General features: G+C 42.2%; 1 protein-coding gene across 1 annotated transcript in view; it reads left to right on the top strand.

Moving 5' to 3' along the window:
* The window catches only part of LOC119161085 (sodium-coupled monocarboxylate transporter 1), a 96,646-nt gene that overhangs the window by 33,148 nt on the left and 49,385 nt on the right, over window positions 1-14,113 (top strand). The window contains exons 11-13 of the mRNA XM_037413415.2: window positions 260-346; window positions 3,266-3,426; window positions 5,428-5,534. Coding sequence (XP_037269312.2) covers window positions 260-346; window positions 3,266-3,426; window positions 5,428-5,534 — 355 coding nt within the window. The remainder of the gene's footprint in view (window positions 1-259; window positions 347-3,265; window positions 3,427-5,427; window positions 5,535-14,113) is intronic.

The raw sequence follows: 14,113 nt of genomic DNA, 5'->3' as shown, positions 1-14,113 counted from the left end.
ATTGTGTCAAACTGATGGGTCTGCCACTAATGGGGGTGGCTTGCAGTACGAGCAAATAAATTTGACCATGATGAATACATCATTAAGAGGTTTTGTTAATTAGTGGATATAATGTGACTTGAAATGAGTCAAAGCTTTGGCACTTCATGTCGTGACACTACCTGTTCAACAACGGGCACATGATTTCATAAAAGAAATATGTTTTGTGAAAGGAAGGCACCCTATTTATTCTTCCCAATTTTATTCTCACACCTTGCAGATAATTATGGTATTCTACAACAGTGCTACAGGACCTTTTGTTGGCCTATTTTTTATGGCGTTGGTCTTCCCATGGGCGAATGGCCTAGTAAGTATTGAAGAAATGTGTAGATTTATGGGCTCGTTTTTCTTTGTTAGACAAAATATAATCAGAAGTGAAAACTAGTAAATCAAAGCGTTCCACTTAAAAACTGCAAATCACTACCTGCCTTAACCACCAGAATTCTTGAGGGCTGGGAAGACTTTTGAGCAGGTATGAGGAATTAGTTTCATTGGGCCCAAGTTATAACCAACCAGTTACCGTTCAACTTTAGTGCTGTCATAAAAGACCATATGAACTCGCAGTAACACAACGTCGCAGATTTTCTCGGTGTACTTTCTGTGCCATCATAAACTACGTGCACTTCAATATCACAACAAATCGATTGGATGCCAAGTAGGCGCGTTTTGTAAAAGCTGTTCTCATGATGTCATGCCAAGCCAAACTTTCAGGTGCTAGATATAAGTGAAATATACAGCGCGAAGATATGCCACATTTTGTTGGGCAAGAAGAAAGTTCAGCCACTGCAAACGTTTAATTTCAATGCCAAATCATACAACGCAATGAACAACATGCTCCGATCAGTGGTAGTTTGAACAGCATTGACCGATGACTGCTTACAATTAGAAAAGTGGTTGGAGCGTGGCCATATCCTGATAATCTAACAAACGCACTCAGCGCGCATTATGACTTTGCAGGGACTAAACCTCTTTGTCTAAGCTTGCCCTGCGTCAGGTATAACCAAGAGAAGATACGAGAGAAAAAGGAAGACAGTATCTCTCGAACAATATAATAGACGGCGCTGTCTCATAGACGTAGATACGAAGTGCAGTCGAGTGAAAATATTCTTGATGACGCTGTATCGCTACTCTCCGATTGCCTGCTGCGTGTGTTGTGCCTGGGTGCGCAAGGAAGGAGTGCTTCTATCGATCTCCTGAATCGTCGCCGTACGTGGCGAATCGTTGGTTGGGCATGGATGAGGCAGAGCTGCGGGTGCGGAACGCCACGCCGGATCGTTTGTTGGGCATGGACAAAGTGGAGTGGAGGGCCTCGACAGCTCGTGCTCGTCGAAAGACGGACAAAAAAGACAGACAGACAAAAAAAGACAGACAGACAGACAGACAGACAGACAGACAGACAGACAGACAGACAGACAGACAGACAGACAGACAGACAGACAGACGCTTCGCCCGACTCATCATCATTCTCTCCGAGTTGTGTTGTGACTTTTAAGACACAAATTTAAAGGGCTGTGTATAGTTGTTATCATGGCTACCTTTTATAGTATGCAGTGATTAATAAACATATGTTACAGTCATAAAATTTAAGTAGCTATTTGTAGGAACGCTATGCATGTGCGAACCACACTGTGCCTACTGGACTGTACCTTTGTGCTCTGCTCAATTTTTATACGCCACATATTGTATATATGCATAGCGCTTTTGATTATTTGCTAATTTTATTATTTCACTTCGTTCAACTTTTGCCTATTTTGATGTGTTTTTTTTTAATACTAGCTGCCAGCACGTTTTCGGGATAAACGGCTCTAACGCAGCCTACCTTCCCTTGTCTTTTTAATACAAGCTAAAAGAAATATTAAAATAAACGTATACAAAATAGCTCAATTGCGCGCGCAGCTGAACAGGATCAAAATCGTTTGCCGGAATGCAGAAGCTGAGACATTAGATACCGTGTTCTGCCACGGCTCCCAAGAGCCAGTGCTACACGACTTTCGAATTGACCCCATGTTTATTAAAATGTTAGAGCGCTCGACCAACTGGGCTAAATTTTTGTCAGCTTGTTTGTGAGTGCCCGGGGGCCGACTCATAAGACACTGGTTAATATTGAAAATCAGTAGTCATGACCTTTTTAAATTGAAAAGTAAATATTGGTGAATTTCGCTAAGCGGAATTGTCAATAGAGTGCGTTGCGGTTAATTGGGAAGGAATAGTCATAGTTGCACGCATACAATATTTGTTACATTTTTATAACAGCGGACCACCAACACAAAGTAATAAACACTCAACACAGCGTAGAAATATTCACAACGTTTCGTTAGTGGGCCAGTGCGAGCCACTGCTGAAATGATACTAGTAATATGATAGTGCTGAAGCAGAATCGAGAATGGGGCGAGTTGGTGGATGTTCATCGTGTTCATCTCAGCGCTGTGTCCCTTCTCTGTCCGTATATAACCCGTTGCGCTGTAAAATATTTCACGATGAATATGATAGTGAGCACGATTAACATCATGACGTGTACGCAATTCAATTTATGTCAAGTCATCAGTATTCTGATATCCTAGGTTACGAAAGGACCTCAACAAGATGTTGTAGTTCACGCCATTCGTGTCACATTGCGATGACCAACGCATCCTATAGGGAAGCCCAGATGGCGCGAGCCACAGTCGTTGAAATGCCTTAAGGTTCCTTCTATGATTCTGAAACCGGCCAGATTGATCTCTGACGTAACGTTTACATTTATTGCCAACGTCATCACGTCATGGCGTGTACTCGATCTTTGTCAGACACATGCATGCCATGTCATGCTCATTATGATATCATACCAAAATAGTAGAACCGTTACGATGGGACAACCATAACGAAAGTTCGACGCAGGAGGATAGATATACAGATAGATAGATAGATAGATAGATAGATAGATAGATAGATAGATAGATAGATAGATAGATAGATAGATAGATAGATAGATAGATAGATAGATAGATAGATAGATAGATAGATAGATAGATACTACTGTCGAAGCATCGTTCGTGCGCCAAGAAATACTGTGTATTTAAATATATATACCGATCATAACCTATAAAAACTTTCCTCTTTGAAAGCACTTCAAGAAAGAACGTGTGGCGGTTCTCTATCTGATATAGGCCATAAAGATATAGGCTTACCTTAGTAGGTTTTTACGGCTTGTGTGTTGCATTACTATGAATTGTAACCAAAACTTTCACAGGGCGCTGCAGTTGCGACAACGCTGCTGAGTGGCCTGACATTATGGCAAGCAATTGGGAAAACATTCAGCGGCATTAGGTTTCCCAAGATGCCTGTCACGACTGAACTTTGTCCAGCGAATATGACATTTTCTGGTGTTCCCATCAATGAACAAAGCAATGTGTAAGTGCAGCATACCGATGACACAATTACTAGCATGTGAGGACCGTGAACTTTCCTGCTACTTCTATTTTACTACTTCCTTGGAGATGCTCTTACACTCTAAAATGTTTTGTGGAGGAACTGCTCAGTTACCTTGGATAAGGGCTCTATGCTCCTTCTAAAGACAGAATGCGTGCAAAAGTATGCACATGGAATAGCAAGCAGGGGCATTTTTCTGTTTCTCCTCAAGTCAGCCCGATAATTCACTCCTGTTCTAGCTCTATGAAGGAAGTGTAAAAGTAAGGGCCTCTTTTTTTGTTAGACACAATATTAACGAGAACCAACGATAACGCAAGGGAAAGTATGGGGGATGTTATTAGAGGTAAATTTAATTGAAATGTGGAGAAAGAAAAGTGAATGAAAAATGAACTTGATATTGTGAGCGTCCAATTTCGCGACCTTCAAATAACGCGTCTGATGCTCTACCACTGAGCTACGGCAGTGGTTATCTCCCCGTCCACTTTATAGAGTATATATGTGCATTTATACCTGGCAGCTTCCGTCAGCGCCACATTTTAGCAATAGGGCGAGTGTGGAACACTCTTTTTTGCCTGTTTGGCGTCACGTACTGCGTGATCTTGTTACGAGATGGCATTAATACATTTCCGTTGCAATAACAATCAAACGGCCACCCAAATCTCCTGCGTATTCGTGGTTTTGTTCTCAAAGAGCTCATCGAAGCAACAACTATATTGGCCACGCACATGTTATCTCCTGGGTTGCCGAAAATCTTTTTCTACTGATGTATGCACAAACACATTTCTGCTTGTGATATTCCCGCGACGACGTCACGCAGCCTGTCATTCAAAAGACAGAGGCCACTACAATGTTTCTTTCTTCTAGCACCAGTTGATTGCCGTGCAATCAATCTTGTAATAGGGATTCAGTAGAACCAGGTGATTTAAGGAACTAGTAGTAGATCATAATCTGATGATGCGTAGTCGAAAGTTTTAAGTCACGCAAACTAAATCTTTTGATTGTCTTGTTTTGTATCATTATTGAAACTATCTTATTTGACCAAGGCATTCGTTTTCATAAAGTAAATTGCCTCTTCAGGAATGACACAAGAGCACTGATAGGACACAGGTACCCAACTATAGGCCATGGCTGATATAGTTTGGCTACAAACCCGCAGATCGCGGGTCCAAATCCCGGCTGCGTTGGCTGCATTTCTGATGGAGGCGGAATTGTTGTGAGCTCGTGTGCTCAGATTTGGGTGGACGTTAAAGACCCCAGGTGGTAGAAATTTCCGAAGCCCTCCACTACGGCACCTCTCAGAATCATATGGTGGTTTTGGGCCGTTAAACCCTACATATCAGTCATCAATCAGTTTGGCTACAATATCGGCACGCGCCAGTACCCGCGGCTACCACACCAGTGATGTATGTGTAACACTTGTTAGAGTTGAGGTGCATTTATCTGGTCCATCCTCAAAGATCGGGGACGTACTCATGTCACATGACAAAACATAATTATGCTTTTTACAAAAATATGGTATTTACAGCCTTAGTTATTCCGATATGTATATCTACGCTCATCATCATAGTCACTGACCGCGGATGAAAATGAGTGATGTTGGTAAATTGGCTTCTGCTATAATTGTTCATTACTACGATTATTACTCCCCCTTAATATAGTTGCACTTCACTTATCATAATTTTCCTTTTATTGAGAACTTTAAAAGATGTCTAACAAACTGAAAATTGATGTTTTGGCTCACACACGAGAGCCTTGTTCACAATCAATATTGTTAAAAAGACTCCCGCATGAGAGCCGAAACACATTAGTAAATGTATTTTAACCTTTGGCAGCGTCTTTCAAAGTTGTCACTAATCTTTTATCCCAGCCAGATGCTCTTTTTTCGCACCATCGGATTTACTATGACCAAGTTACTTTGCACTTGAGCAACCTATTTGTTCCTTTGTCCTTGTCTTCAATGGCCTGTGCATTTGCGTTTTTCAGGAATGTCGACTATCTGTTCCCTCTCTACAAGTTTTCGTCATATTGGAGTGGATTTCTTAGTGCTGCTCTTACCATTATACTTGGCTTAGCGTTGAGCCTATTAACAGGTATGAATGATAACGTCACTTCTTGTTCCCCATGTCGATATCAGCTACCATGATTTATTATTTTATAAGCTGCCTTTTTTACTTATGCACTTATGCTTTCACTTATGCACTTTTTACTTATGCCTTAATGCACTTAAACGGATCTCTGTGATAGTAATAAATTTTTAGACTCTCCTAATAATGATATCTGTGGTTTCTTCGACAGATTAGTTAAACGGGTATATGGCAAAAAGTTAGTAACAGTGTGCAAAAGACAACTCTTAAGCGTCTGCAAGCTTATACCTAGTCAAAAGGTCACAAAAGTTTTTAAGTGCCTAAGAAGGTTAGTTATAGTTTTTTTACTAACTCTTTGCTTGTGGTTGCAAGCTTTCTACTATTTTTTTAGAAGTGCATGCTTAAGATACAGTGATCTGGCCGTGAGCAGACATAAGGGATTTATTCGAGTACAATTCATGTTTAACGAACGGCTCAAAAAATCAAGGGTTCGGACCACACCAAGCAACCTACGTTGCTGGTGAATTAAAACGACCGCTTGAATTTCACATGACGGACTGCATGAATACCTAAGCACAAATGCAACTTTTGCAAGCGCAACGTAAGACAAAGCAACATACTGCAACACGCAACAACTCGAGTATTCCAGTATTTTAAAGATGCGTGTCGGCGCGGATGCATACACCAACATATATACGTTAGGCCACCCGCCAGGAAAACACGTCTGGTAGTACAACATATAATGACCCCCTGTCTCTTGAAATAGGAACTTACCACAAATGAAGCTGACTTAGAGACATTTACTTCTCACCGTAAAATGAATTAGCGTGCTAAAACAATAAACATAAATTAACAACAAGTCGCAGCTTACGCGCCTAAGGCACGATCAACACTCACAGCTAACAAAGGCCGTCTTCAACCAACAATTATTAAACTAAGATAGTGATATATTGCAAGCGGGGCCCCTTTTCAACACCACCGATGTCAGAAGCGGGCACCACTACAATTCAGTTGAACTCCTCCACCAAGTTCAAGCTCCACATGCGTGCTATGCCTCACACACCGGACAAAAGAAAAAGCTCTCGTCATTTAACGTCGCACAACTTTGCATTTATCTTGACGAAACGATACACACAACCTACATAGTCAAGCACACATAGTCGAGCTTTGTAAATAGATTACCCTTGTTCTCGCGTGTTTATTCTGTCCTAATTCCTTCCCGTCTCGCTCAATTTTGACATTGTTGGCTTGAAAATATCCGCAATGTCGAGTGTCCCTGATTTCGAGTGGTCGCACTCCTACATTAACGTTTCCTGTTAACTGACGAGTTGCTCTCTCGTGTTTTGTGAACTAATCAGCAATTTTCATGTGAATGTTACGTTGAGCGTATACGTCCCAAGTGGTTGGAGTGCATAAAGTAATCTCGAAAAGTTTCTATCTAATACAGAGTAGACTGGCGCTGCCGTTAAGGTTGTATCCTGTTTTGTTGGCGTGCTAGAGAAGTAATTAAACTCTATTAAAAATGTAGCAGTGGTCTTTAGTCGGTAGTCAGATATACGTACTAGAGATTACATCTACGGCTAGCCTATTAACATACAATAGTAGGTGAATGGATAAAGAGCCAATTATTTCTAATTCTGGAAAGCAACAAATGGCAAGACACTTCGTACGAAAGTAATGACGTGTTTGCATCACTCACCGCAGAGCGTCAGCTCAGCACCACACACAACGACAAGACCACGCGACACGTTCACCTTGTGTTTATAGGAGCCCTCTTAGTGGTACCTTTGGTGTACGCCACTGATGCCAGTGGGCTGCTATGATACACTTCAGGATAAATATTTTAAACTTGCCTTTTTGTTTAGACAGTGTGAAGTTATTATAGGTGCTAGAGGCAATCTAGCGTAGGACTTTTATTCAAATATTATTACACAAAATATGTTATGTCTACTTTGCAAAATGCCGCCTCAACATGGCCTAATATACAAGACACAAGACGGGCATATACTACGCTTACAATAGCACCTTGATGAATTTTAATTGTTCCCCGTGTTAGTACTAGGTTGGTAGACGCTCGTAATAACCGCATCTAAGACCGTTTTTGACAAATTCTTTAAGCAGGTGCATGGGAAAAAGTTAGTAACAGTGCGCAAGACACCATTCCAACCTCGAGATGTCTGCCAATATGGCCATCTTTGTTCTTGTCATTAGGCAATCTTGAGGCGGTAATATGCAAAGTAGACATAACATATTTTTTGTATTATAATTTGACTAAAATTCCTATGCTACGTTACCTTAAACACCTAAGATAATTGTACAGTGTCTAAACAAAGCGGAAAGATTAAAATGTTTATTGTAAAGCTAGCCGCCCACTGGAACCGGCTGCGTTGACCAAACATACCACTATGAGGACTCGTACATACACTTAGAAGAATAACGTGTCGGAAGGACTTATTGTTGTGCATATGCAGCCATCTGGGACATCGATTAGTGCAGAAAAGCTGACCCCACGGGGAAGCACTGGGGGTAACGCTATGGGGAGCGTTCTTCAAAAAATTAGTACTGAGCAACACCTGATTTTTCGCAAATCGTACTTAAGGCACGTAATGCTTACAACGTCATTATGGGGTAAAACACGATTAGTTACAATTGGCTGGCTGGATTTCTTTCCCGAGACATTTTTGTGTATTCTTTGAAAATGTGTGGGGTGACTTTTGAAAATCTAATTGTAGCGCAACGATAAGTTATTCGCTAATTGCACTCTAGTTGCATGTACGGTAGGACAACTTGTCTTTTTTTGCAATTTCGTGAGATTACGCTGGCTGGAACTTTTGCCAGAAGACCTTTCCCAAACGAATAGTGCAGAAAACCAACATTAAAGGGGTAAAAGAATCACCTGTCAATAAATCCATGATAAAGTTGACGTTGATCATGGTAAAAGCTCAGCAAAACTCCGCAGGCATGATTTACAACATTATGTACAGTATGAATTTCTTTAGCCACGTGGTGTGAAAAATGGTGAACTAAAAGCGATGTCCCGAATCAGTGGCTATGTGTGGTGCACAAAGTCTATCAATTCAAGCTGACGCAATGCGATGGGTGTTGAAAACACGACATTACTTTCGTACGAAATTTCTAGCCTTTACGCGCTCTCTACAATTAGAACTATTTCACTCCTCACCCTTTCATTTACTATTTTACGTCATTAAGCTAGGTGTACAAGTAATAAATTTATAGTACTTAAATGTGACTACCAATTAAGGACCACTACTACATCTGCAGAGTTTAAAGTACTACTGCTAAACGCCAACAAATTATGATACAGCCTAACGGCAACGCCAGACTATTCTTTAGCAGCTAAAAAGTTTTCGGGTTTACTTTTCATGCACTTCAACCACCCGTGACGTATATGCTGAACGTAATAATCACGTAGAAGTACCCAATCAGTTTGCGAAACAAGAGCGCGCCATTCGTTAGTTGACAGGAAGCAATAAAGTAGAAGTGCGACCACTCGAAATCAGCAAAACTCCGACATTGCAGACACTGTAAAGCCAACAATGTCAAAATAGAGCAAGACAGGAAGATAATACTAAACAATACACGCTCAAGAAGGAGCGTTATATAGAAAACTATGCAAACCATAGGTTCGCAGGATCAGAAGTTAAAAATCGGGCCGTTTCTTTAGAGAAATATGACCTTTCAATGAGTTAAAGGCCAGGCGAGCTACAATTCTTGTTAGGTTGAGAGCTGCAAGGCCGTCAGGTGGTGTTCTACAGTGATAAGTACAGCCGTGACCACGTCTGCGTAGAGCCCGCGAGTAGCGAATTTTCGCTCTTCAGGGTGAAACATCGAGGCAGTTTCGGGCTCTGAATTGCTATTTTAGAAGCATGCGTGTTCTAGCTGTCAGGCTGGCCACATCAGAGCCCGATGTTGCCTCGATGTTTCGCCCCGCAGAGGGAAAACCAGCTCATCGCATGCTATACATGGACCTCCATGGCCGTGGCTGTACATTGCAACCACCTACATAGAGATAGTGCAGCAATCTAGCATGCAAACACAAAATTCAGTTCAAATGCAGACGCTGGACCATTCTCAAACGTATATTTCTCATTTAAAACGCGTGATAAAGGAATTGTAAACAGAAAAAAAATGATCAAATCCCCCGTACAGTGGAAATCGATGAGATGCAAAGCACGAATGAGGAACGTTGATATGACACTTTAAAATCAGCACAACGTTGCCAAGCGGACGGAAGTGGCACCAGTAAAAACAAGATGAAATGTTGTGTGCGATCGCTTACTAATAGATTCAAGTATGTTGCTTTAAGTCCAGTAACGACGCTACCACTAACTCCAGAAGTACGAGCACCAGCAATGGTAGGCATGAAATTCTGCCTAACATAAATTTCACATCGTGATTATCATGTTTGCGCCTGACACTTGTGTTCGACGTGCAATCAGCTGACGTAATACCCCATTCGGTACATTTCGCGCTAGTGAATAGCCGCGAGCGCACTATTAGTGTCAAAGGTAGTCTTGTTGTACATGACACTGATGTCATGATTATCATGTCTGGACGTGTCATTTACCCTCGTCGGCCGTTTGCGTCCTGTAGTAGCGAATTCGGTATATGTGAATCTAGCAAAATGGCCGCGAGCGCATCATGACTGTGGCATGTAGTCATGTTCTTGCATGACAAGTATGTCATGATTATTATGTTGGCAGCAGTCATATACCTTCGTCATTCATACCAAACATGGTATAAGTGAAGCTAAGAAACGGCCATGAGTGCGCAATGAGGGAAGCTTGTAGTCATGTTTTACTTAATACGCATGCTATGATTATCATTTTGGACGTGTCATTTCCCTTCGTTGTCTATTAACTTCACGTAATACTAATTTTGGTGTATTGAAGCTATCGAAACGGCCACATTGCGCAATGAGCGTAGCAATAAGTGATGTTTCACATACCACGCATATAATGATTATTATGTTTGGACATGTCACTTGCTTTTGTCGTCCACTCACATTTCATAATGCCAAATTTGATATATGTGAAGCTAGCGAAACTGCCGTGAGAGCATTATGAGCGTGGTATGTAGTCATGTTCTCACATGGCACGCATGTCATGACTATGCTTTTCACACCATTCATATACCTTCATCGCCATTTACGACACGTAACAATAAATTTGGTATACGTGAAGCCAGCAAAACGTCCGCTAGCACACTATAGGCGTAGCATGTAGGGATATTTTACATGACATGCACGTCATGATTATCATGTTTGGACGTGGCATTTACCTTGATAGTCCATTCGCGTGACGTAGTACTGAATTTGGTGCCCCGCTACGGTGGTCTAGTGACTAAGGTACTCAGCTGCTGACCCGCAGGTCGCGGGATCAAATCCAGGCTGCGGCAGCTGCATTTTCGATGGAGGCGACAATGATGTAGGCCCGTGTGCTCAGATTTGAGTGCACGTTAAAGAACCCCAGCTAGTCGAAATTTCCGGAGCTCTCCACTGCGGCGTCTCTTATAATCATATATTGTTTTTGGGACGTTAAACCTCATATGTCAATCAATCAAATCAGTACCAAATTTGGTATATATGAAGCAAGGGCAACGGCCACGAGCGAATCCTGTGTGTGTCTGTAGTCATGTTCTTACAAAACACGCATGCCATGATTATCAAATTTGTACGCGTGGTTTACCTTCGTCGTCCGTTCGCGTCAAGTAATACCAAATAATGTACATGTGGGGCTAGCGAAACGGCCGCGAGCACATCATGAGCATCTGTCGTGTAGTCATGACTTCCATGAAATGCATGTCATGATTTTCATGTTAGGCCCTGCCACTTATGTTCGCTATGCAGTCATGTCATGTCTTACCAGTTTTGCAATGCCATATGCGTCTAACAACCACAAGAGCCGCAAGTCATGGCAAGTAAATCGTTATATTCAAGATATACGTGCCAATATTTCCATGTTATGAATAGTCGCTCATGCTTGTCACAAAGTCATATTATCCCATACCAGGTTTAGTGTGGATACAGTTATTGAAACGGCCAGGAGAGCTAAATCTCGTTGGCGGATAGATAGATAGATAGATAGATAGATAGATAGATAGATAGATAGATAGATAGATAGATAGATAGATAGATAGATAGATAGATAGATAGATAGATAGATAGATAGATAGATAGATAGATAGATAGATAGATAGATAGATAGATATGGGCAATGTCACCGAAGTTCACTAAGAAATGCTTCGCATTTAAAAAAGAAGAGGTCTAGGGTGCCGCCTCAATACCGGCTGGTAGTGCACTTCCACACAAGAGCAGAATTGGCCACCCTGGTGCAGTACTTGACCACAACCTCCCTTCAGAAAGTACCAATCAACTCTGGGCCCTCAGTCCCCAGCGACTTCGGAGCAACTGTCCAAGGCGGCGGTCAGACCTGTGACGCTGTTGAGGGTGCAAAGAATCCCTGGGCTCGGGCAGGCCGCCATTGGAATCTGAGCTAGGCTGGGTTCTACGCTAGAACGCTATCTAGTGAGACTAGTCCATAGCTGTGGTATTCCAGGAATTAGAAGGTGTTAAATGCGATCTAGTAGGGCTCAGCGAAGTTAGGAGGATAAGTGATACATTTACAGTGCTGAAGAATGGACACGTCTTATGCTATTGCCGATTAGTTGACAAAAAAAACTAGCGGTGGGGTTATTTTAACACCGGAATATCAGTGGTCACATAGAGGAAGGCTAGCATCAGTGACAGGGCAGCAAGTACCATAATTACGAGTGACAAAAGGTACAAGAAGAACGTTCTACAGGCTTAAGCTCGTACATCGAAACAAAATGATGATTTGGTTAAACGCTTCCATGAAGACGTAGAGTATGCCAGTAATACAGTAATGACACGGTATACTATTCTGATTGGCCACTTTGATGCAAAAGTAGGCAAGAAACAGGCTGGAGACCACGTGTTTGTGTAATAGAGCACCGGTTCTAAGAATGCCACAGGGGAGTTATTTGTAGATTTCGCAGAACGTAATTATTTGAGCATCTGGAATACCTTCTTCAAAAAACAGGCTAACTATAAGCGTACCTGGCAAAGTCCTAATGGCAAAACTAAATATGAAATGGACTTCATTCTGTGTGCACACCCAGATATTGTGCAGGATGTAAGAGTAGTAGGGAAAATCCGATGCAGGGACCATATTATGATAAAAAGTGGTATTCACCTAGATTGGAAAAAAAGCAAAGTCATAAACTGATACGCACGAAGACAATGAATGAGCTAGCAGTGAGAGGAAAAATATAGAAAATCATAGTTTTGCTTCAAAATACAGTCGAGGCCCTAAACGAAGTAACGGACGTTAGCCTTGACACAATGAACTATATCTTGCTATAATCGCCAAAGAATGCGTAATAGAAGTGGAAGGTACAGTCCAGACAGGACACTGGCACACTATAGCGGGAGACGAAAAATCTCGTTAAGAGTCGACAAACATTTAAAGCCCAACATGCAACCGATAAAATAGATCTATAGTCGGGTACAACTTGAAAAGGCAGGAGAGGCCCCACCCTGACGACTGAAGCGCCGCAGCCAATTTGCTCCGCGACTAAAAAAACAGTCCCGCTCAAAAATTGTTACTTCTTCTAAAACGCGCATTTGTAGGTATACATTAGATTTGTGTGTTTTGACGAGTGCTTTGCTAAAACTGTATTGATGGAAATGCTACAGTACATGCTGGATCGCGAGAGCAAAATAACTCCGTGCTTGCTACAACGCTGTGCGTCTTCTGCTACGGAGCGAGATTGACGGCACCGGAAGTGTAATTGGAGAGCAGTCGGTGATTTCATAGCATAGGATTCGTATGCACTTTTTGTGTGTTTAGACAAGCTTTTTTTTTCTCAGTGTGTCAGGCTTTGTTTTTTTCTGTTGCCAATCTGTGATCTCTTGCCCCGCCGCGGTGGTCTAGTGGCTAAGGTACTCGGCTGCTGACCCGCAGGTCGCGGGTTAGATTCCCGGCTGCGGTGGCTGCATTTCCGATGGAGGCGGAAATGTTGTAGGCCCGTGTACTCAGATTTGGGTGCACGTTAAAGAACCCCAGGTGGTCAAAATTTCCGGAGCCCTCCACTACGGCGTCTCTCATAATCAAATGGTGGTTTTGGGACGTTAAACCCCACAAATCAATCAATCAATCTGTGATCTCGTGAGTTCGCGCACGTTGGCGCACGGCATTCCGTGCCAGATTTATTCCAGTATACGATTTGCGAAACTGCGTTCCAAAATCTGGACATGCAGTTAGCCCGATTTTTCAGGAGCTAGCTCACGCTCGCGCCACCTGGGAGTGGCAACATAAAACACAAATAATACGTTTAATAGTGGGCGTGCGCATCAACATGTGGCGCGACAATCTGTTCACTCCCGAAAAAGTGGCAAATGACGTGTTTAGATTTCGATACATGGAGCCTATGGAGAGTTTCGCACCTTATAATATGATTGAGTAACTTTGTTCCGTGCAAGTTTTCCGCCATGGAGCCCAGTGAGGTGAAATCGGAACGCGATCTTTTTGTTGTCGTACGAT

Source organism: Rhipicephalus microplus, chromosome X (genome assembly GCF_043290135.1).
Source record: "Rhipicephalus microplus isolate Deutch F79 chromosome X, USDA_Rmic, whole genome shotgun sequence".
Lineage (NCBI taxonomy): Eukaryota > Metazoa > Arthropoda > Arachnida > Ixodida > Ixodidae > Rhipicephalus > Rhipicephalus microplus.
This window is presented reverse-complemented; position numbering and strand designations above follow the sequence as displayed.